Source organism: Theropithecus gelada, chromosome 20 (genome assembly GCF_003255815.1).
Source record: "Theropithecus gelada isolate Dixy chromosome 20, Tgel_1.0, whole genome shotgun sequence".
Classification (NCBI taxonomy): domain Eukaryota; kingdom Metazoa; phylum Chordata; class Mammalia; order Primates; family Cercopithecidae; genus Theropithecus; species Theropithecus gelada.
Genome location: NC_037688.1, coordinates 7,530,420 through 7,557,113, shown reverse-complemented (window position 1 = coordinate 7,557,113; position 26,694 = coordinate 7,530,420). Strand labels below are relative to the sequence as shown.

General features: G+C 52.3%; 1 protein-coding gene across 2 annotated transcripts in view; it reads left to right on the top strand.

The window, feature by feature from the left end:
• The first annotated feature begins 16,251 nt into the window (after positions 1 to 16,251).
• The window catches only part of ZNF423 (zinc finger protein 423), a 370,990-nt gene continuing 360,547 nt past the window's right edge, over positions 16,252 to 26,694 (top strand). The window contains exon 1 of one of the 2 annotated variants that reach the window (XM_025370367.1): positions 16,252 to 16,429. Coding sequence is in view for 1 of the 2 variants with exons in the window: in XM_025370366.1 (XP_025226151.1) it covers positions 18,388 to 18,427 (40 nt within the window). In the remaining variant the exon portion in view is untranslated. Of the gene's footprint in view, positions 16,430 to 17,746; positions 18,428 to 26,694 lie in introns of those variants that run through there. The other variant, XM_025370366.1, reaches the window with a different exon arrangement.

The following is a 26,694-nucleotide window of genomic DNA, read 5'->3' as shown; positions in this document are numbered from 1 at the left end:
TTAGTTGGGCATGATGGCGCGCACCTGTAATCCCAGCTACTCGGGAGGCTGAGGCAGGAGAATCGCTTGAACCTGGGAGGTGGAACGTGTGGTGAGTTGAGTGAGATGGTGCCACCTCCAGTCTGGGCGACAAAGTGAGACTCAAAAAAAAAAGAGAGAGAGAGAGAGAGAGAGAATGGATTCCCTGACCTTCTGGGGAGAGGGTGCTCCATGGCAAAGGAGTTGTTGGCTTTGGATCTTCCTCTCCTGGAGGAAAGAAGAGAGAGGAGGCAGAGGAGCCCCAGGCTCACTGGGGGCACTTGCCATGATGAGATTCCACTCGGTTTTGCCAAGGAGCTCTTCAAAGGTCCTAGCAAGGGGTGACCATGGGCTGGGAGAAATAACATATAGCCTTCAGTGTAAGAACGTGCTCAGATCCCCCAGCAACCTGCCCTGGTGACTAGGCCTGCTGGAGCATCCTAGGGCTGCCAGAGGCTCCTTTCTTCATTCAGTGCTTCCTGAAATCCTGTTCAAGGGAGGCTGAGGCAGGAGAATCGCTTGAACCCGGGAAGTGGGGCGTGTGGTGAGTTGAGCGAGATGGTGCCACGGTACTCCAGCCTGGGTGACATTCTGTGCAAGGCGGTGGGCTTGGTGCTGGTGCTGGGGCAGGGGGAATAAGATACAGCCCCTCCTGGGAGGAACTCACAGCCTTCTGGAACATAAATAACTCTGATCCATTGAGGTAAGTGCATGATCAGAGGGCTCTTCCGGATCGACCACCCCCTAAAACAAGCTAAGGATACAACCGTGTGTTTCGCAGAAGAGGAAACTCAAATAGCCAAAAACGCATGGAAAGAAACTCAATATGACTCTTGGTCCAGAAAAATGCAAATTAGAGCCATATAAAATGCCACTAGTATGCCATGAGATCAGCAAAAATAAAATGGGTGATAGTCCTGGGCGCATCTGGGGGAGAAAGCACTGTCATATATAGTTGGTGCAAATAGGAATTGTTATGGCTTTGAGGGAAAAGAAACTTGGCATTATATATATTTTTTTTTTTTTTTTTTTTTTTTTTGAGACGGAGTCTCGCTCTGTCGCCCAGGCTGGAGTGCAGTGGCCGGATCTCAGCTCACTGCAAGCTCTGCCTCCCGGGTTTATGCCATTCTCCTGCCTCAGCCTCCCGAGTAGCTGGGACTACAGGCGCCCGCCACCTCGCCCGGCTAGTTTTTTGTATTTTTAGTAGAGACGGGGTTTCACCATGTTAGCCAGGATGGTCTCGATCTCCTGACCTTGTGATCCACCCGTCTCAGCCTCCCAAAGTGCTGGGATTACAGGCTTGAGCCACCGCGCCCGGCTGGCATTATATATTAATTCAGGTTGAGTAGCCCTTATCTGAAAGGCTTGGGACCAAAAATGTTTCAGATTTCTTTTTTTTCCCAGATTTTGGAATATCTGCATTATATTTATTAGTTAAATATCTCTAACTCAAAAATCTGAAATCCAAAATGCCTCAATGAGCATTTTCTTTGAGCATCATGTCAGCACTCAACAAGTTTTGGATTTTGAAGCATTTTGGATTTTGGATTTACAGATTAGGGATATTCAACCTGAATAAACAAAACCATACACACCAAAAAACATACCCCTTGTCCAGCAGTTACACTCCTGAGATTCCATCCTGAGACTGAAGGGTAAATATACCAGGAAAATTATTATAGAGTGTGTGTGTGTGTGTGTGTGTGTGTGTGAGAGAGAGAGAGAGAGAGAGAGAGAGACAGGGTCTTACTCTGTTACCCAGGCTGGAGTGGAGTGGCATGCCTGAAGCCTCAAACTGGGCTCAAGCCACCCTGTGGCCCCAGCCTCCCAAGTAAGTGGAACTATAAGCACATGCCAGCATGTCCCACTAATTTGTAACCTTTTTGTAGAGATGGGGTCTTGCTATGTTGTTCAGGCTGATCTTGAACTCCTACGCTCAAGCTGTCCTCTGATCTCAACCTCCCAAAGTGCTGGGATTACAGATGTAAGCCACCATGCCCAGCCCTTAAAGTGTTTTTATGAAGGAACGAAAGCATGGAAACATTTATACCCAAGATGAAAAGTTAAATTGTGATACATTTACATGTGCAGTATTATGTGGCCATGTAAAAATGGCGAGGTAGCACTATTTCTTTTTTTTTTTTTTTTTGAGATGGAGTCTTGCTCTGTCACCCAGGCTGGAGTGTAGTGGCGCGATCTCGGCTCACTGCAACCTCCGCCTCCCGGGTTCAAGTGATTCTTCTGCCTCAGCCTTCCAAGTAGCTGGGACTACAGGCGCCCGCCACCACGCCCGGCTAATTTTTGTAGTTTTAGTAGAGACAGGGTTTTACCATATTGGAAAGGCTTGTCTCAAATTCCTGACTTCATGATCCACCTGCCTCAGCCTCCCAAAGTACTGGGATTACAGGCATGAGCCACCACATCCGCCTGAGTTAGCACTATTTCAAGTGCCTAGAAGGGCTTCTAGGATGTGTAGTTAAGTCCAGTGAGGAGAGCCAGAGGTGGGCAAGTGACCAGCGTCTTCAGCGTGATGCACCTTATCACGCTAATACCAGCCCAGCCCCTTCCCATACAGGTACTTCTGTTTGAATATGACCTGTGAACATGGAGAATCCTTCTGGAAACCAGGCTGCTGGCCTTGGAAGTGAGGAGTGGGAAAAGGATATATAAGTAAGGGGGAAAACAGCTTGGTCTACAAACCCAAATGGAAAAGTATCTACTGCATAATGTTGACCAAAATCATGTAACCTAATGTCTTATGCAAGATACTACTGTAAATGTGTAAAAGCAAATTTGCATATAAACATTGAGAAGCTAGTGACAGGGACCAAGGATAACATTGTTTTAATTTTGGGTGAGCTGGTCAGAGTGTGAGAACAACTGTCTGCTCCCTCCACCTCCACATTTTCTGCTTCTCGGAGGGTAAAATTGTGTTCTTTCCGATAAAAAATTGTTTCAGTGCCTTTGCTGTTCTAGGCTTGCTCTAGGTACAGAGGACAGAGCCATGAATAAGATTCAAGAAGTCCCTGTCCTCATGGAGCTTATAATCTAATGGGAAAGAGGGATATTAAACAAGAACAAACACACCTGCAATCCCAGTACCATGGGAGTCCGAGACAGGTGGCTCGCTTGAGCCCATGGGTTTGAGACCTCCCTGAGCAACAAAGTGAGACCCTGTCTCTACCAAAAAAAAAAAAAAAAAAAAAAATTAGCCAGGCCTGGTGGCATGTACCTGTGGTTCCAGCTACTCGAGAGGCTGAGGTGGGAGGATTGCTTGAGCCTGGGAGGTTGAGGCTGTAGTGAACTGTGATTGCACTCCAGCCTGGGTGACAAGAGTGAGACCCTGTTTAAAAAAACAAAACAAAACAAAGCAAGAACACAAACAAATAGGAGACCAAGTGGGTAAGATGAGATAACCATGTAGACAGCCTGGCACACGGGAGGCGGTGGGTGCCAAACCTTGGCTAGCCCCACACGCTCAATTTAAAGAGTTGGGGAGGCTGGGTGCAGTGGCCTACACCTGTAATCCCAGCACTTTGGGAGGCTGAGGCAGGCGGATCTCTTGAGGCCAGGAGTTTGAGACCAGCCTGGCCAACATGGCGAAACCCCGTATTTACTAAAAATACAAAACTTAGCCAGGCATAGTGGTGCATGCCTGTAATCCCAGCTACTAGGGAGGCTGAGGCAGGAGAATCACTTGAACCTGGGAGGCAGAGGTTGCAATGAGCTGAGATCACGCCATTGCTCTCCAGCCTGGGTGACAGAGTGAGACTCCATCTCAAAGAAAAAAAACAAAACAGTTGAAGAAAGAGGCTCACTCTTTCTTTTCTTTTTTGAGGCAGGGAATCGCTCTGTCACCCAGGCTGGAGTGCAGTGGCTCAATCATAGCTTACTGTAGCCTCAGCCTCCTGGGCTCAAGCCATCCTCCTACTTCAGCCTTTTGAGTAGCTGGGACTACAGACACACACCACCACGCCCGGCTAATTTTTAATTTTTTTTTTTTTTTTTTTTTTTGGTAGAGAAGGGGTCTGTTTATGTTGCCCATGCTGGTCTCAAACTCCTAGGCTCAAGCAGACCTTCCACTTTGGCCTCCCAAAGTGCTGGGATTACAGTCATGAGCCACCATGTCTGGCCGACTCTTTCTCATTGACCTTGAAACCGTCAGGACAGCTGGACCCTGGCAGCCATGCTGTCACTGTGTGGAGTCTAAGAATGAAGCCACCATGCAGGAGAGCCAGGCTAAATGATGGAAAGATGGTGTCCTTTGTGATATGATTTGAATATCTGGATCCTCTCAAGCCTGAATCTGGAACCACACAATTTTTGTTTAAGCCAGATTTTTTTTAAAAAAAATCATTTGCAACAGAAAAATTCCTAAATTGTTATTGTTAGTATTCTTCTTGTTGCTATCATCTCACTGCTTTAACTCTGTGGCTTCTCTGAAAGCTCAAGTGAGTCCAGGGACCTGCCCAGGAGAGGATTCTGCATTTCTGGCTCCAGATTCCCAAAACTGGAGGCTAGCTGAACAGATATACTCACACGAGAATGTCCCCCAAAAAGTGTGTGTGTGCGGGGAGTGTCCAAAGAAAGAGACGGAGGGTCTTATGCTTGAGATTCACCATCTACCACCTGACCCAGGTGGACGTCCCACGGTGGCAGGCGGCCCCTTTCTCATGTCTAGGGATACAAACCTGCCTGAAATGTTGCCTGTCTGTCGTTCCTGAGGGCGCCTGTGAATACCCCAATCCCAACTCCCAGATGCTCCGCTGAGTATCCCCACTCAGCATCTCTGCAGGGGCCAACAGAGCCCTGAAGCCCCATGGAGCAGTCAGAGCAGCTGACTCCCACGGCCCTGCAGCCTTCTTCCCTGAAGGCCAGGCACAGCCTGCCTCCCTCGCTCTTGCCAGGGGTTTTGTCTTCCAGGGTCCCTCCCTCAACAAGTGCTCCCTTCTTTTCTACATCCACTCTTCCAAGGGAAGCAAGGGGGAAACAGGGAAGCAGGAATGGAGAAGAGAAAGAAAGGGCAGAGTCTTTGGCCCCAGGCAAGTCATTTTCCAGCCTCAGGTTGCACCCCTGTAAATCAGGACCCTTGCTATCTCTGCTGTCTATTCATAGGGGCTTTCCCCTGAGGGTGGTATGTTCAAGATCTGGTATTTCAGTCAAGGCCCCTGCAGCTTCCATGAATACCTAACACTGGAGGCTTTGCCAGCCCTGCTGGTTACCAGTGCAGCCCCCTAACCCCTGTAGTGGCATTCTTAAATGGGCTTAGGTCTAACTGGAGGGGTACAGGGAAAGTAGGAGATTTGACTTGAAGCTACATGTGAGAAAGATTGAGAAAACATCAGTTGTCCATATCAAATAACCCACCCCCTCCACCACCCCACCCCCCAACAAATGTAACATTTTCACGTCTATTAGGTGCACATAAATGTCAGCTATCATTATTTTCTGCATGTTCAAAATTTTTCCTAATTAAACATGAACACAAAAGAATTTGGGGTTTGATGGAGATTTAGCAGAAGGACATCCTGTGCCCCCAATCTGACACCTGATACAATTGTCTGTGGTTCCCGGATGCCATCTTTATCTATCTGTTTATATGTCCATCTAAACATCCATCCATCTAAAATCAATACATCAACTATGCTTCAGGCAAGTTGCAGAAACTGAAATTAACTGGCGGAGCAGGCGAACATCTCCAGCTTTGGAGGAAGATTTGCCTTGATTTCAATCCCAGCTCTATCCCTTAAGGGCCGTGTGACCTTGGACCAGTTACATGGCCTCTCTAAGACTCGGTTTTCTCACGAAAAATGGAGATAATGACTGCATCATGGGCATGAACTTAAATGGTGTAGGAAGACCACTCTGCAGGATATTGGGCTGGGCCTTGGAAGTGGGGCACTGGGAGAAAAGTGTGGAAAGGAGGGAGCTGTCCTTCCCCCAGCCCAGGGGATCTGGGTCCTCTTCCTCCCACCTCCGGCTTCAGACAAGGTTTCTGTGAGGTCCATGGGGTTCCCAGGGCAGAAGATCAGGAGAGTTTGTTTTCGGGCTTGCTGGCTTTTTGAGGGCTGGTTGGCGCCCCACGGGAAGCAGTGTCCCTGCTGGCCACTGCAGGAGCCTGGGCCGCGCTGCTCACGGGGCTTGGCGAGAGTGCAGGAGCCAAGCGCAGCAAGGGGCACCTGGCTGCGGCCCCGCCCACGGCCCTCGCACGCCTAGCTCGCAGCCCACGCCCGCCCGGGGCCCCTCCGCTTCTAGCGCTGGGAGGTGGTGCGAAGTTGGAGAGCCTTTTAGGGTGGGAATGGGGGGCAGGGAATGGAACACCGCAAGGGCGCCAGAACAAGGGCTCCCTCTTCTTCGCGCACCACCCCTGCCTCCCTGGCACCGTGGCTGGCAACGAGAATGAGCCAGACTCACCAGGCTGGGGAGGTCGCAAACTGTGGGCCTGGGGCTTAGTCTCACTTACAAACATGATGACAGCCTATAAGGGGCGCTGCAGGGTGGCTTCACCCTGTTTCTGCAGGGAACACACTCCCTTTGACTCCACGCAGATCCCAGCCTGCTTGCCTTGTCCTGCTTGGTCAGTTTGGATCTGGGGACAGCTGGGGACAGCTGAGTTTGTGGTCCCTGCTAACCTCCCACCAGGAGAATGGAAGATTAGCATTAGCGTGTGCTACGTGCCAGCTCTGGGCTAACAAGCCAGCGTGTCAGTTAGTGTGGCCCCCTACCCCGACCAGGCAGTTCCATCAGGCCAGGGACTTTTCTGCCTTGCCCAGCTGGCGCCCACCACTGGCCCAGTGGCTGTCACAGCAGGGACCACCCCGCCCCCGCCCCCCCGGCCGCCCCGCAACATCCCCCCTGAGGTTGCAAACATGGGTTTGGTGAAGAAAGCATTTATGATAGTAAGAGGTCACTTTCTTCAGCACTATTCTAAGTACTTTATCTATGGGCTCCTTTAATCCTTACAGCAGCCCTACCAGGTAGGTACCAGCACACCCCCATTTTCATGGATAAGAAAACTGAGGCACAGAGAAATGAAATTACTTGCTGGGAGGCAGAGGAACTGAGTTCAAAGCAGGCTGTCTGCATTCAGATCACCAGATGTCGGCCTCACCCAGGACTAAAAGCAATGACACCCCCCACCAACATCTAGCAACTTCAGGATGTTCAGTTCCCTCACCTGCCCTCCGTCCCCCAATATTTCTTTGTTATCTGGTTTTGGAATTGAGAGTATTGGCTTCAAGGCCAGCTCTGCCATTAGTTGGCAACGTGACCTTGGACAAATCTGTTTCTTGCTAAACATCAGTTTCTCCACCTTTCTAATCCAAGACTAGATCATCTTATAAGGCCCTTCCAGGTCTAAAGCCCAGAATCCTATTGCTTTCGTAAGGGGGACCTAATTGTCCATTTTCTGCCCTTGATGAACAGGCCCTCCAGAAGTCCTCGGCTTGACCAAATGGTGGCTCTGCTCCCAGGGGCAGGAGAAGGTTTGGAGTGCAGGCAGAAACTTCCTGAATCTTCCCCTCACTCCTGCTGTGGCCTTGGCTCTGGGCGGGGGCTCCAGGGCCTCTCCCAGTGGGTGCCGGAGGCCAGAGCCGCCTTTGTCTGCTGCAGGAGGCCAGCCAGGCGGCTGCGGCTGCAACCGGCCCCTGCCCAGGCCTGGGAGATGGTTTTTTTTTTTTTTTTTTTTTCCCTGTGTGTTGCAGCTGGGACCGTTTATAATAGGAAAAAAAGAGAATGACCAGGCCAGCCGGCTGGAAAATAAAGAGACTTAAAAAGAAAAGGGCTAGGCCTGTTCTTCTCCTGCGGAGGCTTTGGTTAAGCAGAAAGTTTTAGTTCCTTTCTGAAAGGCATTTGGGCTTTTGAAGTCCCCTGCGGGAGCTCCCTCTGGCCCCTGGGAAGCCAGGCCCTGGCATGCCCCAAAGCGCATGGCCAGGATGGGGCTGGGCCGCCCAGCGGAGGCAGGGGTAGCCCTGGGAATTATTGCACCGGGCTGTGTCCACTGAGGTCTGAGTCCTGCCCCATCTGCTCCCATCCCAGTGGGGCCCAAGCCCCATAACCTCCCTTTGGTGACCTTTTCCCTGAATTTCCTCTGCTCCTCAGGCTTGGTGCCAGTTGGGCCAGAGGGTAGGACTAAGCCCAAAGCTTCTTCATTCAGACAGAGAATCAGGGGAATTTCACAAATGGGGAGACTGAGGCACTGAGAGGGTTTGCCCAAGGCCACCCAGGGAACCTAAATTTTTTTATTTTTTAAAAGATAAGGTCTTGCTTTGTCATCCAGCAATCATAACTTGCTGCAGCCTTGAACTCCTGGGTTCAAGCCATTCTTCCACCCAGGTTCTGAGTAGCAGGAACCACAGGCACACACCACCACACCCGGCTAATTATATTTTTATTTATTTATTTATTCATTTATTTTTGAGACAGAGTCTCACTCTGTCACCCAGGCTGGAGTGCCATGGTATGAGCTCAGCTTACTGCAACCTCTGCCTTGCGAGTAGCTGGGATTACAGGTACCTACCACGCCCATCTAATTTTTATATTTTTAGTAGAGATGGGTTTCACCATGTTGGCCAGGCTGGTCTCAAACTCCTGACTTCAAAAGATCCTCCTGCCTTGGCCTCCCAAAGTGCTGGGATTACAGGCATGAGCCACTGCATTTGGCCATTTTTATTTTTGTAGAGATGGGGGTCTCTCTATTTTGCCCAGGCTGGTCTTGAACTCCTGGGATCAAGCACTCAGCCTCACAAAGTGCTGAGATTATGGGTGTGAGCCATGGCCAGGGACCTAAACTAATTGAGTGGCTGTTGTGTGTGCTCTGCCTATAAATATTAACAATAGCTAACATGAATTAAGCCCTCATAATATGAAGGCCCCAGGGAAGGAATCCAGGGAACTGGGGAACAATTAAAATTGGTGCTTGTGTTCTGGGGCTCTCAGGAAGCTGCTTACCTGCTATCTTCTCTAGCCTTAGTTCAGGTCCTTGCGAATGAACTTACCTCCTTGTCCCACCCCTCAGCAGAGTCTCAGCCATACCCATTACTGAAAAGGAACCACAATCAAAACTTTATAATGAACATTGATCAAGCACCTACTATGTGCAAAGTACTGCATGCTAGCGGTGTTACAGCATGAGCTGATTCCATGCCCCTTTCGTATCACAGAGGCAGGTCACTATGGTGACATTTTCTTATGGATTACAACCACCCTGTGCCAGGGCACACTATCCTCTCATTTTATAGGTAAGGTTGTCTTGCCCAAGGTAAGGCTGGGATTTGAATTCAGACCTGTCCAGCTCTTTCCCCTGTATGTCTACAGCCCATTGCTGACCCCTGGTCAGTGTCCTGCCAGCTTTTCCAGTCACCAGCACTCACTGGGCAGGCAGTGGGCACCCTGGTGTGAAAGGGGTATAGAGCAAAATCGAAGGCTCTGCCCTGAAAGAGTGTTGGACCTAGTTGGGTGGGCAAAGCTTTGTTTCTTTTCTTCTTTTCCCTCCCTCCCTCCCTCCCTGCCTGCCTTCCTTCCTTCCTTCCTTCCCTCCTTCCTTCCTTCCTTCCTTCCTTCCAGAGTCTTTCTCTGTCACCCTGGCTAGAGTGCAGTGGCATGATCTCAGCTCACTGCAACCTCCACCTCCAGGGTTCAAGTGATTCTCCTGCCTCAGCCTCCTGAATAGCTGGAATTACAGGTGCACACCCTCATGCCCAGATACTTTGTGTATTTTCAGTAGGGATGGGGTTTCGCCATGTTGGCCAGGCTGGTCTCGAACTCCTGACCTCAAGTGATCTGCCCATCTTGGCCTCCCAAAGAGCTGGGATTGCAGGTGCGTGAAAGAACGCCTGGCTCAAAGCCTTATAATCAGCCTCTGTTATCTGGCAGAAAGCCTTCACGTCACAGTGATTGATTGCCAGGGAGGTATTTGGGCACTTCCTCTGTGTGCCACACAGATTGACGTTTTTTCTCCCAAAGCCACCCCTAAGTTCTGAGCATCTGCAGGGTACTAGGGATGCAATGGGGAGCAGTGCAGACTCAGCCCTGATAATCCTTTCTCTCGCTCCTTCCTGGAGGCATTGGGTGTCTAAGGGCATTATACGTGCCGTGTACAGGGCCCACACATGCTGATGTTCTGAAATCTCCAGGGTATTTCTCCTAGGTCTGGCCATCTAGTAGGTTCTTTCTATGACAGTGGGGAAAGAGTATTTATACAAGGAAAGAAATAAATACCAGATTTTCCCCTCAAAATGATCTAAGCCAGTTTCATCCTTTCCAGTAGATAATAGTGGTCACAAAAGAGGTTAGAGGTGGATGAAGGTTTTCTACTCCCCCCAACCTCTCTACCAAGTGATATTGAAGGCCAAATTCTGCTGCACACACTGACCGTTATAAAACAGACGTTGACTGAGCACCGTGGCTCATGTCTGTAATCCCAGCATTATGGGAGGCTGAGGCAGGCGGATTGCTTGAGGCCAGGAATTCGAGACCAGCCTGACCAACATAGTGAAACCCTGTCTCTATAAAAAATACAGAAATTATCCGGGTGTGGTGGCGTGTACCTGTGGTCCCAGCTACTTAGGAGGCTGAGGTGGGAGGATCGCTTGTGCCAGGGAGGTCGAGGCTACAGTGAGCTGTGATTATGCCACGGCACTCCAGCCTGGGCAACTTAGGGTGACCCTGTCTCAAAAAAATGAGTAAGTAAAAAATATAAAAAACCCAGATGTCCAGTACTAAAGTAGGACCATTTTAAGGACAAAACAGATCCTGCAACCACTTTTGTGAGCTCCATGAAGTCTCAGCTCTCTATCCTTTCAGACTCTCTGACCAGTTCCAGTGTGAAAGGCACACTCCAGATATACCCATCACATTTCCAGTCAGGAATCTGTGTCCTCTACTGGGCACCATGCAGCCAAAATCCTACTCAATGGCTGGACTCAGGGCCCCTTAGGGCTCAAGGTATGTGTGCAGGGGGTTTGCCCTAAAGATACAGCTTATCCCAGCCTCTCTGGCTTTATAGTCCCTGTTCATGCAAGGTGGGGTGTGTCTCTAGATCACGTTTGCTAAACTGTACGTGAGTGCTTTCAGTTTCATCAATGAGAGCCCACTGCTAAACATATCACATTAGCACATAGTTTGCTAATTAGGTTGGATGGTAGTTGGTTGAGCTACTGACGGTGGAAGGACTTGTGACCAGTCCTGTAATGTGTGAATCGTGAAATTTCCATGCTACAGAGCATTTTGCCTGACCACTTCTGGGTAAAGCTGAGATAATTTGGCATCACATCACATTCATTAAACTGAATTTTAAAAAAAATTTCTTAAAAAGTCTAGGCACAGTGGCTCATGCCTATAATTCCAGCACTTTGGGAGGCTGAGGCAGGTGGATCACTTGAGGTTGGGAGTTCGAGACCAGCCTGGCCAACATGGTGAAACCCCGTCTCTACTAAAAATACCAAAATTAGCTGGGCATGATAGTGGGTGCCTGTAATCCCAGCTACTTGGGAGGCTGAGGCAGGAGAATCACTTGAGCCTGGAAGGCGGAGGTTGCACTGAACTGAGATTGCGCTACTGCACTCCAGCCTGGGTGACGCAGAGCGAGACTCCATCTCAAAATATATATAAATATAAATATAAATATAAACATTTATAAAAATCGTACTGAAAAAAATTGTAAAGCGAATCACAAACATTATAAAATAAGTATTTTAATAGAACAAAACAGGAAGTGACTCTGAGCCAAGTGACCCCAGGCTCGAGCGTGCTGTACACCTGGGCAGCTATAGGTGGTCAGGGTAGATGCTTTCAGGGCCAGAGCCAGAGTTTCAAGCTTTCTGACGGTATGAGTCCATGGGGATCCTCCCGCCAAGTTGGTTTCCTTGCTGCCTTGTGGGTGTTCCCTGCAAAGACTGCTGACGCTTGAAGAATTAAATAATTATAATAATGATGATAAAATAGAAATGGCTTTCCCAGCTGAACAGAAACCAGAGAAGACAAGGAGGTTCCCACACCCTCCTTATTGTTTTTGGCACCATGCTACTACAGCCCCAGAGAGCCTCAGAGAGGCAGATGTCTGGGCCCACTGCTGGTCTCTTTGAGTTGTGGTCATGGGGAGGGGGACAACGGGGACCTCTGGGGAATTTCGGGAGCATCTGCAGGGATTTCCCTCCTCAAAACACCAGGCTGAGAACTAGCAGAGAAAAGGACTCTCTTTTCGATCTTGCCTTCCTCTCTTCTGAACCCTCAGGAGATTTAAGACCAAGTCTTGTGAGAAGAACCCTGCAAATAATGATGAAGACGTGAGGAAGACCTGGGCTTGCGGCAGCTGCTGGTTAACAATCGTGCTGCCAGGCCATCTCCTGGAAGGCTTGACCAGAGAGCATGGCCATTGCTTCCTTAGTACCCTGAGGACAGGAGTGTTCAGGGAAACTTGGATTCCACAAATAGATGCATCATTAAAATAAAACACAACCAGCCTGGCCAATATGATGAAACCTCATCTCTACTAAAATTACAAAAAAAGTAGCTGGGCATGGTGGTACATGCCTGTAATCCCAGCTACTCGGGAGACTGAGGCTTGACAATCACTGGAACCTGGGAGGCCGAGGTTGCGGTGAACTGAGATCATGCCACTGCACTCCAGCCTGGGTGACAAAGCAAGACTCTGTCTCAAAAAAAAAAAAAAAAAAAAAAAAGAAAGAAAAGAAAAAACAAATGCCCACCTTTTCCCCCTTACAGGCACACACACATCACTTACTTTAAATGACAACAGTCACTTGAATATATACAATCTAGAATGAGTGGTTTTTGTTTAACACTTTATTACTTGAAACTCCCAGTCCCTACTGGGGAGAATTTGCATCAGCCTATGAGGAACAGTCATTTTGTGGAGGGACAATTTCTCCCTTCAGCCTTTCCCCAGAGAGTAAGTTCACTGCTTTGTTCCTGTGTTTATTCAACATTTATTTACGATTTTGCACTTACTGTGTGCCAAGACTGAGGGTAAAACAATGAATGAGAAGGATCACGGTTCCTCCCTGTTGGGGCTTGCCCTCTAGTTGTAGGGGGTGAAGGGGGTGGCTGACTTAATAAATGGCCACACAAGGCCAGTGGCGGTGGCACACATCTGTAATTTCAGCACTTTGGAAGGCTGAGATGGGTGGATCACTTGAGGTCTGGAGTTCGAGACCAGCCTGGCCAACATGGTGAAAGTCTCTACTAAAAATACAAAAATTAGCTGGGCGTGGTGGTGGGCGCCTGTAATCCCAGCTACTCGGGAGACTGAGGCATGAGAATTGCTTGAGCCCAGGAGGTAGAGGTTGCAGTGAACCAGGATCATGCCACTGCACTCCAGCCTGGGCAACAGAGTGAGACTCTGTCTCAAATAAATAAATAAATAGCCACAAAGATAATTATTTACTTATAGTTTTGATCAATTCTGATAATAAATTAAAATACAGTACAAAAAGGCCACAGAACAGTCTCAAAGGTGGTCTACTGGGAGCCCTATGAAGAAGGAGGAAGGAGCCAAGCAGGGGGATGGAGAATAGAGTTCCCAGCTGTGAACAGTGTGCAAAGGACCTGGGGCACAAAGGAGCTGGGGGGCTTCTAAGCCAGAGTTGTCACAGCTCAGACAAAGGCTACCATGGCCAGGCTTAGGAGCCAATTCCATCCATTTTCCAATCCAGCCTCCTTCACCACCTAGCTGAGGAACCTGGAGCAAGGGAGACGGTACTTCCATTTTTGCATGTGCAAAATGAGAAAACGGATAGCATGGATCTCATAGGGTGGTCCTGATGTCCTGGTCTCGAACTCATGACCTCAGATGATCCCCCCGCTTCAGCTTCCCAAAGTGCTGGGATTACAGGCATAAGCCAGGGCCTCCCCAGCAGGTGATCCACTCGTCTCAGCTTCCCAAAGTGCTGGGATTACAGGTGTGAGCCATGGCGCCCGGCCAAAGGTGGGCATTTGATCACTTACTGGAAAACATCTCTTGAGCAACTCTGGGAGCTCTGCAGGGATCTTAGGTCAGAGGCCACAAAGTGAACACTGCCTTGTTTTCTTTATTGTCCTATCTTGTTTTCATAGCCCACCAGACCCTGGTGCATTTACCAGCCTGCTCAAAATGACGCCTGCCTCTTGAAAATTCAAGGAAGAAGCCTCAGTTGCTGCATGTCTAGGAAAAACATTCTTAAGGAGCATCCCATGGTTGGGGAAGGCACCGCCTTGGGCAAGAGGTTTCCCCTCTTCCAGACAAGTTATGACTTTGAAGGAAGATCACCTTTTTGTGGGCAAAGTCTTACTTGTTCTCAAAAAGCTCAACTTGGAATTTCTCTTGCATTTATGATGGTGGCTCCTGCTCCTTACAGCTTACAGTGGGTTTCCACCGCCGCTCCTCCGAGCAGGGCAGGAGCAGCTGTTCACTTTCCAACAAGGAAGGAGAGGCCAGAGGGGCCCCTTCTCACAGGGGAGAGGACCGAACCCCCTATTCCCTGCCAGAAGTAGGCAGGTGGGGGGTATGAAACACCACCTGAAACTGACCCTTTCTGGTCCAAGGTCACCCTTGAGAAGCAAGGCCCAGGTGTCACCTGGTGTCCCCTGAGGCCCTTGCAGTCCGAGCTCAGCGGTGGGAGTGGGGATTGCAAATAAGGAAAGCACTATTGGCTTTTTGTTCCTTTGAGATTTTCCTTAAAACAACATTTTTCTGGAAGGAGTTAAAAATGAAACAAGCTTCAGAGGAAGCGGGCCGGGCCGAGGCGGGGACAAGGTCGGCTCCCTCTGCACCCTGACTGCTGCTGAGCTGGGAGACGCGGAACTTGGCGGGGGAAGGGGGAGCGTCGGGACGCGGCGTGCGTGCAGGCGACGCGTGGGAGGGGGCCCGGAAAACTTTGTGCGCGGCTCTAGGATCTCGTCCTTTCAGATTAGGTCAGGATGGGCTATTGCGGGCCCCCATCCTGTTGCCCCTACCTCCGTCCTCAGCCTTCAGCAGGTCCCTACGGGTGGAAAAGGATAGCCCCGTGGGACTCCAACCACCCCCTCCCCCGACGGCCCCTCTTTCGTCCCGCACACGCATTCCCCACCGCGCTCCTTTTGTCCGCCCCCTCACTCTCCAGGCCCCCGGCTGGGCTGGATCGGCAGTCTCTAGCCCCCCCAGAGAGCCTGGGCGGGCGAGCTAGGGGCCGTTCCCCGCCCCCTCCCTCTAGCAGAGGCAGCCCACGGCGGGGGCACCCCAGAACCGAGGCCAATCGCCCCCCTCCCCCAGCGTGTGCCATCTGCCGCCTGTCAGCCACTAGCCGCGGGCCTCGATCCCAGGCGCCGGCGGGGGTGGGGGGAGCGGCTGATTCTGCCCCTCCTTCCTGGCTCCTTCCCAGGCGCCTCGCGGCCCCTGCCCTCGCTTCGGCCCTTGGCACCCCCGGTTCAGCCTAACCCCGTCCATCTCTGGGCCGCGGGGGGCGGCTCCCATTCCCTCTGGGAAGGCCGAGATATTGGACACTCTTGAACGCACGAGCTGGGGAGGACTGTGGCCTGGGGATGGCAGCGCTAACCCGGGGAGGGGCGGCCCTCAGGGCTTAGGTCTAGTTAGGGGACGTCTCCGTCCTGGCCCCCGCCCCTCCGGGGAGCCTCGCTTTCCGGCTCCCGCTGTCAGGGTGTCCACCTAGGCGTCGCGTTTAGCCCATCACCCGACTCTACCTCTGAGACTGCCTAGGGCGCGCGCGCCTGGCCCCCCTGCCTCAGGCCTCTCCGCATCCTCCAGCCCGCGCTCCCCAGCCGCCGGGGTGCGGGGGTGGCATCTACCTCGGCAATCAGCCCAGCACGGGGTTGGCGAGCAGGGCCCGGCGGGACCGCGGAGAGAGCTGAGCGGGGCCGAGCCCGGCTGGCGGGCAGGCTGGGGAGCGGCGGGGAGCGGGCACCCTGCGTGGGGCGGGCGCCGCGGCCCGGCCGGCCCCGGCGCTGTTCTCGGCGGGCAGCGGGTTTTTCCGTGAAAGGTTGCCCTGGGTAACTCGTCTCCGAGGGGACGTAGCCCTCCCCTCTCCAAGTGGCAACTTATCGATCCGAGAGATTGATAACCCCCAGCGCCGCGCCGTGCACCCGCTCCGTTCTCCTGGCTCCGGGGCGCGCCGGCCCGAGGTGGCGCCACTCGCCCGGGAGGGGGGCGAGGTCGGGGCCTCTCCCCACCTGGCCGCCTGCAGTTAGTGGGGGAGGGAGAAGCTCCAGAGGAACGGTTTAGGGGAGCCGCCTGGGGAAGACTTTTCCCAAATCTGAACCCTTCCCGGGCCTGCCGGGAGACCCGAGTCTCAGCCGCTTCAGGAGCTGCGGGGACGCGCGGCGCCCCCTGGCGGCTGGGTAAAACCTCGCAGAAAGTAGGAGCTGATTTATTTCTTCTGCCAACTGCGCGGGGAGGGGGTGCTCCTGCAGTGTCTCGGGGGTAAGGTGTTTCTTTTACAGTCGGACAGAGGAAGTGAACACCAGGCGCGAGAATTCTACAGATGCGGGTGTAGGGGGCGCACGGGGTTAGCCCAGTGGTGGAAGAATTTGTTGGATGTGGGGCAGGGGTGGTCTTTGAACACCGACCCGTGGGCAAAAGCCAACTTGGCAGAGCCAGGTACCGGGATAGTTCATGTGCGTGGGGCATACATCGCGAGGTGGCAATGCTAGGGCAGCCCACCTCGATTTGCTCCCCCATTCTCACTTTTTGCAGTTTGTGAGGCTCATGAGTCTTGGCGAGCTTGACAGCCGCGTGGACCCTAAGTCTGTTCCCTCCTCCTGCCCCCGGTGCCGCCAGCGCCCGAGCCCCGGCCCCGCGTGCCGGTGCGGTGCCCGCGCCCGCGCCGTGCCTGCCGCCGCCGCCGCCGCCGCGGTCCGGGTTTTGCGGGCGGCCGGAGCTGTATTTCCAGCGCTGTCCATCGCTCGGTGCTGTTGGCCCTCTCTCCGTCTGATCCGAGCCGGAGCAGTGCGGGGCGCCCCACGGGATCAGAGCGCTCCCCCGCCGGGACTCCGCTCCTCACATCCTCCTGCTGGGACCCGGCTACATTTCCAGCCAAGCCTGGCTTTATTATGTGTCTCTGCAGTGCAGCCCCAGCAGCCGGATCGGGAGGAGGAGAGCCAGCGACCACAAAGAAGACAGGAGCGCGAGGGAGGCTGGCGGGCGGGCCGGCGCCGGCTGGAGCGCGGAGGAGCCGGGGCGCAGCCGCCGCCGCCGCTGCCCGGGAGGACGGGAGCCCGGCCGCCGCCGCCGCCGCCGCCTGCTCGTCCTCCTCCTCCGCCACCGCGGCCGCCGCCTCCCCCCTCTCCGAGCCCCTGGCCCATGGAGGCAGCTAGCGGGGCCGGCGACTTGGCACCGGCCTGGGGATCGGCTGCGCGCCTCGCGCTGAGCACCGCAGCCCGAGGGCAGGCAGCGGCGGCCCGGCGCACGGGCTGAGCGATGCCCCGGGCACGGGCGCGCCTGCCGGCCGCCGCCTGAGCGCCCCCGCGCGCCCCTTCCTCCTCCGGGGGGCCGGCGCCGGACCGAGCCGAGAGCCAGAGAAGGGGGCGTGAGCCAGGGGCCCCGAGCCGCGGCTTCCGAGCCACTGCGGCCGTTTCGAGCCTCCCCACCAAGTAGGCTGAGTTGAGGGACCCCCGCCCCCCACCCATCATAATCTCCAAACCAGGCGCTTGGGCATTTTTGAGCCATTAATATTTATTATTATTATTATTATTTTTGTGCGGCAGGGGATAATTTGAAGGCTTTTTTTTTTCCGGGGGGTACTGAGCTTCCGCGCTCCCGACCGCCTCCCGGTCTCCTCCCCCCTTGAGATACCCTCAACTCCAGCCCCGTTCCCCCTCCTCAGATGGGTTCATTGTGAGCTCCGCACCAGGCTGCGTGGCCGGACGCCTGCAAACTTTGCACAAAAATCCGGCAAGGGGCGGAGGAGGAGGAGAAGGAGGAGGAGGGTGAGGGTGGCGGTAGGGTGGGGGAGGGAAGGAGGGGGCCGCAGGGGCCGGGGGCCGGCGGGGGGTTGGGAGGAGGAGGGGGGCGGCTTTTTTTTTTTTTTTTTTTTTTTTTTTGCATAACTCGGCTCGGCCGAGTGGCCTCCGGACTCCCCGCGCCGCTGGGACCGCCGCTTGGACCGGGAGCCCCCGACTGCCGCATTGCAACAGGCAGGGCCCCGGCGCGCCCCCCGGGCCTCCCCCCGCCTTCGAGCGGCCTCGGCCGGCCCGGGCCGCCCCCCCAAGGGAGGCCGCCCCGGACCTGCGGTCCGCTCCCCACAGCCGCCAACCGGGCTGCAAAAAAAAAAGTTTCCAAGAGACAGGCGGAGGAGAAGGGGGAGAAGGGCTGCCCGGAGCGGCGGGGGGCGGCGGGGGGAGCCGGCTGCGGAGGGCGACGGAGCGCCCGGAGCCCCGGACATGTCCAGGCGGAAGCAGGCGAAGCCGCGCTCGGTGAAAGGTGAGCGAGCGAGGCCCGGCGGAGGCGCGAGCGAGCGAGCGAGCGAGGAGGGAGGGAGCGAGGGAGGAGGGACCGGCGAGCGGGCGGGCGGCCGGGGACCCGCGCGAGCGAGCGGAGAGGAGGAGGAGGAGGCGGCGGAGGAGGCGGAGGCGGAGGCGGAGGCGGAGGAGGGGGAGGAGGAAGCCGGGAGCGGGAGGCGGAGGCGGCGGCGGCGGAGGCGGAGGGGGTACGCCGCGGACACCCTCCCCGCCCGGACCCGGCGCCGTCGCCCGCGGGGGACCCAGGCCTGGGGGCGCCGCTAAGGGGCCCTTGCCGCTCCCTCCGTGCGGGCCCCGGGCCCGTGTGGCCAATCAAGGGGTGCGGGCCCGACTTGGCGGGGATTGCGAATCTCGGCGGCGGCGGGCGGGCGGCAGGAGGAAGGAAGAGGTGGCGAGGACGGGCGCCCGGCAGGCCGACAGCTCCGAGGCCGCCCTCGCTGGCCCCGGGCCTCGCTGGCTCTCTTTGGCCCCTGTCTGGTCGCCCGTGGACGCGGGGAGCGGCGGGCGCTGCCCGCGAGCGCCCCGGGCGCCGCGCCCTCGCCCCGGCTGCCAGGCGCCCCCTCCCGCCTACTGCCCAGGCCTTCTCCAGGCCCGGGCCCCTGCACTTCCTGCCTCCTCCACCGAGGCCCACCGGGCAGGGAGCCTCCTCCAGGAGTTCATTGTCTGTGCCGCGCCGGCGAGACGCGGGTCCTCAGGGGAGCGCAGCGGCCGCGGTGCGCGCCTCTCCGCGGAGGGCGTCCCAGATCTGACCCCGGGCACCGGCACCCTCGACACCCAGGCCGGCTTTCTATGCCGGCTCCCCAGGGTGCGCGCGTTTGTGGGGAGCTGCAGATATATGGATACACACACCCATCCCTTCGTCTCCACGCTTTGCTTCTTAATTCCACCGAGGGCCCCCGGCTTGAGGGGACCCCTGGAGAGTAGAGGCCCCGGGGAAAGGCCGCGCGCCTGCAGCGGAGCCCCTCCCCTGGCTTCCTCTCCCCGCGGCTGGCCTTTCCAGGCCTTGCCTGCTGCTTTGTCCCGATTCCAGCCCCTCGGTTGGGTGCCCGGGCGCCCGGCTGTGAGATGGGAGATGATCGAGGAGGGAGAGAACGATGAGCGCAGCTAAGTCTACGAAGCCAAAAGCCCCCAGGCCCTTGTCTTCTCCCAGCTCCCCTGATGACCTCTGGCCTGAGCCCAGTTCTGCTCTGAAAAGTTCATTTCCTGGAGGCCTGCGCGGGAAGGCGCTGGGGCCCCGCTCCCTTCCTGCCAACCTTGCGCCTGGCTGGAATGGCTGGAACTGAATCTGGCAAGGAGGATCTTGAGACACCCGTCAGTTCTGTCCTCCTGAAGTCCCCGGAGGGACTGCCCCCAGCCCAGCAGAGACCCTCCCCGTCATATTAGAAGACCAACTGAATCCAAACGGAGCGCCCGACCCGTTCCTACTCCTCCTTTTCCCTGAGAGAAGTTGGTCTTGTTCCCCTCACCCTGGCAGGTCTCCCAATCCGGGACGGCCTGGCCTGCTCCACAGACCTGGGGTTTCAGAGGGTGTTGATTGGGGGACAGGGAAACCAGAAGAGAGACCAAGAAGAGGACGGGAAAGAAGGGTGGATGTTTCTCTTTTGCTGATGGAAGGGCTCTACGGCTTGAAATAATACTGGATTTCTTTTCTCTTTCCCTGGCTCACTGCTCACTCCTTCAGGAGCCACTTAAGAGGCGACCCAGAAGAAAATGTGGAATTGGAATTTCTGGTTGGAAAAACAGTTTTATTTAACTCAGGCAGTTGATTTTGAGTTAAACCTAAGTATAGAAGCCGATTTTCCCGTCAAGATGCAAAGCTTGCTTACCTAGATTTCCAATCAATTTCTCCAAACCTCCTTATGTTAGAAGGTGAGACCCAGAAAGTAAAGGGAGAGCAGTTTGCAGTGAACAGATGGGTGGGTGTTTCAGAGTTGCTTGAACCGAGTTCTAAAACCACTCTGTGGATCTCTGAGAAAGACTCAAGAATTGGTCTTCAGCCTTTCATGAAATGAGCCTTGAAAAGATTTTTAGTGAGTGCCTCTCTCAAATGTGTATGTGTGTATGTGTAGCAGACGGTTCAAGCAGGTTGATAGGAGAAAGACAGCAAGGTGAACAGGAGACCAGTGGAGGCATTTCGATACTGGGTGTTGTAAATATCAGCCACACAGAGCTGTTCTGTCTGCGGAGTCGGAGACCCCCGATTCTTCCCATGGCTTTTTGCATTTCCCAAAAGCAGCTACAACCCCTGTCTCTCACCATTTTACCTTTTATTCAGTTTATGGGGTGAAGAGGGTGGAGATGTGGCCACTTATCAAGGGAGAAATTAAGAGAGAAGATAATTTGGATAGATAAGAGTTTCCAGCAGGTGAGGAATTTATTGCTTTTCAAGAACTGCCCCCTCCTTCTCTCAAGCAATATTCAAAAGTGTGTGCTTGAGTGTGGACAGCTCCACACCAAGTGTTTGAAACGATAAGGTCTTCACCTTTAAAGATGCTTGAAAGTGCTTCTTAAGCAACAGCGGTGTCTTTTACGTTTTATTTTATTTTATTTTGCCTCCACTGCTGTGTGTCAGGGCTAATGTGGAGGCTTTGTGGACTTCCCCAGCCCGGAGCATTCTGCTGTGAAAGTCACTTGACTGTAATTTGTAATTGATCTCGGAAATGTGAAAGCCCATAGCAGGAAGGAAAGACAGAAATATAACAATTTCGAATGGATGCTCAGAAAGTGTGATTTGAAAGCACAGGCATTGCTGCTTTGAAAATAAAACTGGCCTCTGGGGGCTGGGGTGGTCTCACTTCCCACTCACGGGCACAACGTCTCTTCTGGAGTGGGGTCACTTGTCCCTGCGGTGTGTTTGTCCTTTGGAAAACCCAGCTCACAGGGAGGACACCTAGTAAATAGGGAAGGGGGTCGGGGCAGTAGGGCAGGGGGGAGAAAGCCTCAAGGCTTTAAAAAGCCTTGAAATTTTATTGAAAAACAAAACAAAAAAAACCCTAAAGCCAGGAGTGTTATAAAAGTCACATTTTTCTGACCGATTTTCCCTCCATACACCTTTCTTCCCTTTTTCGTTTCCTGGTGGTGTGGTGTGGTGTGGTGGTTGCAGTGATTTGCTCTCTGATAATTTTGGCCTCATTTTCCCGGGCTGTTCTCATCATGCTCACTGATGTTATTTCGGCTGATGATATCAGGTGGTTTGGTTAACGATTACCTCTGCAGTTCTCTCTGTCACTCAACATTAAGGAGGCCTATCCCCTTTCACCCCATGGCTTTCTTAGATCCATGCAACAGCCTCTTCATTTATAGAGAAAACTGATACATCTTTTCCCTTGCCTTAGCTTAAAGCTTTTGAATAATTTTAATACTGTCAATTTTCTCTGTCTAGCAACTGCCTGTTAATTACAGTTCTTAATATTAATTAGCGCTCAGGCTATGTCCATGCACCCCCCAACCCTAATATCCCAAAGTACCCACAGTGACTTCTCGGCACTCCCTTCCCCTTCTTTGTCTTCCTCTTCTGCCAGCGTGTAGCTCCTCAAAGTCCATCTTATAAATTTGGTGGTCTAGGGACTTGGGAACATTGCGCGTGTTTCCATGGAAATAATTGAGATGTAATAAATAGAGGCGTTCTGAGGTTACAGGTTTCTCGATTCAGCTGAGACCACATACAAGTATAAATTGTTGAGATTTGTTTGGCTAAATGTACGTGATCTTGTAGGAAGGGCAGAACAAATCCTTTATAGGGTCTTTAGCTTTCTATGTGGAGTGGGGTAGCTAACATTTAATCCTAATATTTAATCCCCGCTCCTCAATTAAGTTATTGATTCCCAGCTTTGGAAGGGCTTGTTTCATTCTAGAAAACATCCTTTATGTCTAGTAATTGCTGTTTAGATTCTTACACCTGTTTCCTTGCAAAAACTTAATAAGCAATAAAATAAGATAACTATGTGCCTCTGGCAGGGGAATCCTGCTAAACGGTTAACCATAAGGTGCCTAGCGTGCATTGATAATGAAAGGCGCAAAATGCCGGTGACTTTACAGTCATAAAGTAATTCAGAAGAAGCAGCCAGCCCTGGCGATGTTGTGGCATGCTACAGTGTGTTAACAGAGGAGGAGGAGGGGGAACCAGGAAGGCAGGAAACTGGAGCACTTGAGTACAGCGTTCCTAGCTGGAGACGAAAGGCTGGGGATCTGGTTCAATCTAATAGAAAGTTGCAATAATTGCTATATCGGTAGCCAACTCTTAAGCTAGTGGCTGTGGAATTCTTCCCCTGATGTAGGATTTAATAGTCTGGCAATTAGATGCATTGATTTCTCTTAACTGTTCATTTGGATGTGTAAATGAAAGGAACCTACCACTGAGGCTGATGGTGCAGACATGCTGCCTGGCTCTTTGAAAAAGGCTGATTTAGGTGGTGGTGGTGGGAGTACCTTGAAAAGGGGAACACTTTTCAAGGCAGTGTTAGGACCACTTCCCTCTTCTTTTAAAATTTCTGTCCATTCTGTAGTGAAGTGAACGGCACCTGTTCAAATTCTGTTTAAAAATAAACAACGGTATCCCATTATAGCTGAAAAGTAAAAACATCCTTTTTTGCTGCAGATGCTGAGAGTGCTGTCCCTGTCTTTGAATGACTGGACTTTGTGGCAGATGGTCTGTAGGGTACCAAAGGGGCAAGACACAGAGCCTTCGGCTCTGAGTTCCCGACAGCCCTCCTGCAGAGAGAGTCCTTGCTCCCACTCCTCCTCAACAATGGTCTGAGACTTGTGACCACTTAGACCAGTGGCTCCGTCAAGCCTGGACTGGATGTGGGGACAGGGCATCTTGGAAGGTTGGAAGGCTGTAAGATGTCAGTGGCTTGGAAAGTGTCTAGGAAATGACCTCTTTGAAACATGAGGCTCTCTAACTTCCTGCTTCTGGACTTGCAGTTTTCTGTAATTGTCAACAACTTCTGAGATGCAGGCATCTGAAACTGTCTTGAAAGTAAGCAGGCAGAGGATGGCTGGATTTCCTGATGGGCCCATCATTTTTGTCAAGGTGGTGGGTGGGTTTTAGTTCACTCTTTGTTTTACGTAGGTTAGAATGGACTTGCCTTTCCTGGCCACTGGTTGAAGCAAAGCCCAGCCTTGTCCACGGTACGCTGGTGTTTGCAAAGAGTATTATCTTTATGTCTTGAAAACATTTGCAGAAGATATCAGGGTTCCTTCATATCTGTGAGTCTAGGGTGATTACGGTAGAATACCTTGAAAACTATTAGTGGGGTCCCCATTATTTGAGTAGCCAGGAACACCCTGATACACTGTGGTTGGAAAATTGGACAATTTTTGCAAATTCCCATCAGCTTGCAAGGGCATCTTGTGCATGGACACGTTAGTGGGTAATCAGAAAAGTTTCTCACCCAAAATGGATGAATTGAGGCTGGATTGGTTACATCCCGCTTGAAGTTTTTGGGGCTGGCTGTCAGCTCCCTCAGCCTACTGTGGGAGAGGCAGGGTGAAGTGAGTGAGGAAATGCTAATGGAAACTTTTGATTCATAGCTTACCTGCCAGGCTCGGTGGCAGCCAACGATTGGGGTTGTACACGCAGTAAATAAAAATACTTTACTGCTTTCAAGGAGCGCCAATTAGCTGATTGCTCCATGTGGCTGTCTTTAAGGAGAATGCTGTTTTACCTATCTTCTTATACAAAGGTTTGATTTTTAATGTCTTGTGAAAAGGATTCTCTTTGTCTTGATTGATGTCAGGAATAAAAGCATGATGGTAATATCCCTTTGAAAGCTATTGTATTGTCAGCCCTGGCTGACAGCGGGACGGCCTCCCAGCGTTATAGATTGGTGCTGTGAAAACACTGACATTTTCTTTGTTACGTTGCTGTTGTTCTACTTGCAAAGTCAATTACACAATGTCGGAGCTCAGTTACCAAGTTGACTTTGGAAGTAACAATGTCTTTCATTCTCTTTTTAAAGATATAATTTCCCTTTGTTGTTGTAGTTGTTGTTTTGTTTTCTTTCTTTCTTTTTTAACCTGCCTCCCTCTGTTTACCTCCCCTACCTCTTGCCTCACCCCCCTCAAGAGTCTGAACATCTTAGCTGGGCAAACACACTCTGGTTTCAATTGTGACAAGTCAAATTCAAAGGCGGCCACGTCGTTATCTCTGAATTCTTCAACTCATTCACATTTCAGTGGCTTCTTATTGATATAGTAACTAAAGCAGCCAAGATACATAAAAACCCATCAAATGAGATTACAGTGTTGATAATCTCTTATCAAGTGGGTTGTTCTCTGGATTTGGGGTCATTGAGGCTGGCAAATTCAGAATTTTCTTTCTTTCTTTTTTTTTCTGGAGACTACAACTCGGGCTGAACCAGGTTCTGGGTCGATGGGACCCCGGCAAACAGTTTTTTCTTATAGAAGATTAATAGGCATTTGTGTCTCAGAGTCTGGAGCCGTTGAGTTCTGGATTTGGGATCCTGAATGACGTCATATAGAAGGGTAGAAGAGGCCTCATAAGAAAACCATGTCATCTCTCCTTCTCCCATTGCAGACAGCAAACTCCAATCATAAGGCGATCCTATCAGGTGATCCCAGTGTGCCCAGTAAGGACTCAGGAGTGATTTGCATTCCCGTCTAAGTGTGCAAAATCTTGCTACTGAACAGGAGGAGAAAACCTTGAAAAATATTCAAAGCTGAACATGGTTAAGGTGGATATTTTTTAGATGCCTGCCCCCTATCTTCTGTCCTTCCCCGCCTTCCCCAGAAAGAGGAAACCTTAATTCCTTAGTTCTCTAAACCTGGTCGTCCAAGAAGCAGTGACCTTCCAGCTGCGGGTTGTTGGAGCATCCTCCTGCCTGACACAGCGCGGTGTGAGGCGCTGCCCTGCTGCCACTGCCTCCAGATGACAGGGATCCATCAGGAAACTCCGTCCGAGACACTAATTGTGGGCCCCCGAAGTTATTATTATGAACCACCAGACAAGAGCCTGTATTCGCCAGCAATTTGTCAGGACTAATTTTGTTTTTCTCCAATAATTGAAAATTAATGTCTTGAAGTGAAAGCAGATGTTCATGTCATCTTCTGAATTGGGATATAAAATGGGGCTCTGTGGATGTGCTAATTTAACAGCAATTTCCCTCTCCCAGATAATGGGGGTGCTGGGGCTGACGTCACCTTCGGAGCAAAGACTAGGAGCAGGGAGACAGAGAGGCCTGGGCTATGCTCGTGCTTCTTGAGGGTTCATTTTGGAGGGGGAACACATACAGAAAAAGATTTGCTTGTGCTGTGAAACTTGGAGAACTCACTGTTTTGAATATTCATTTGCAGAAGAAGTATTTATTGAAGGAATCCAAGGCATCATGCTGGGGAGCCTTCATTTGGGGAGAGGGCGGCTTCATACAGTTGAGTGGATCCCCAGCTGTTATGCCTATCACCATCACCTATAATAAAGCTGGTTAAATTGCATATTCCTGGGCCCAGGTCCTGAAGATGCTCACCTGGCTGGTCTGAGGAGGGGCTCAGATCTCTTCATCCCCCAACTCCTGCTTTTAAACAATTTTGATAAAATATACGTAACTTAAAATTTACCATCTTAATCATTTTTTTCTCCTTTTTTACAGACAGGATCTTGCTCTGTCCCCCAGGCTGGAGTGCAGTGACATGATCATAGTTCACTGCAGCCTTGAACTCCTGGGCTCAAGCAATCCTCTCACCTCAGCCTCCCGAGTAGCTAGGACTATAGCCATGCACCACCTCACCTGGCTAATTTCTTTATTTTATTATTTGTAGAGATGGGGCTCTGTTGCCCAGGCTGGTGTCAGATGCCAAGCCTCAGGGAATTCTCCTGCCTCGGCCTCCCAGAGTGCTGGGATTGCAGGCATGAGGTACCTTGCATGGCCCATCTTAACCATTTTTCAGAGGCGTTAAGTACATACACATCGTTGTTGGGCTGTCACCACTATGCACTTTTCATTTATAGTTGGCACCCAAGTGATGGTGGGTTAGGGATCTGCAGCCCATCACCCCAGAGGAGGTCATCCAGGCCAGCCTCCCATTTCCAGGGTAAGCATGAGAAACAGAGGCTTAGAAGATGAGGCCATTCTCTCGGCAGGGGGTGGAGGGGTTTCTTTGCCTTGTTCTAGTGTGAGAGGTGAGATTGGATTGTCCAAGGCTAGGGCAGGGCATAAGACTAGGGTTCTGTCAGGGCTGGGGGGGCTGGGGGCAAGGGCAGGTGGGGTGCTA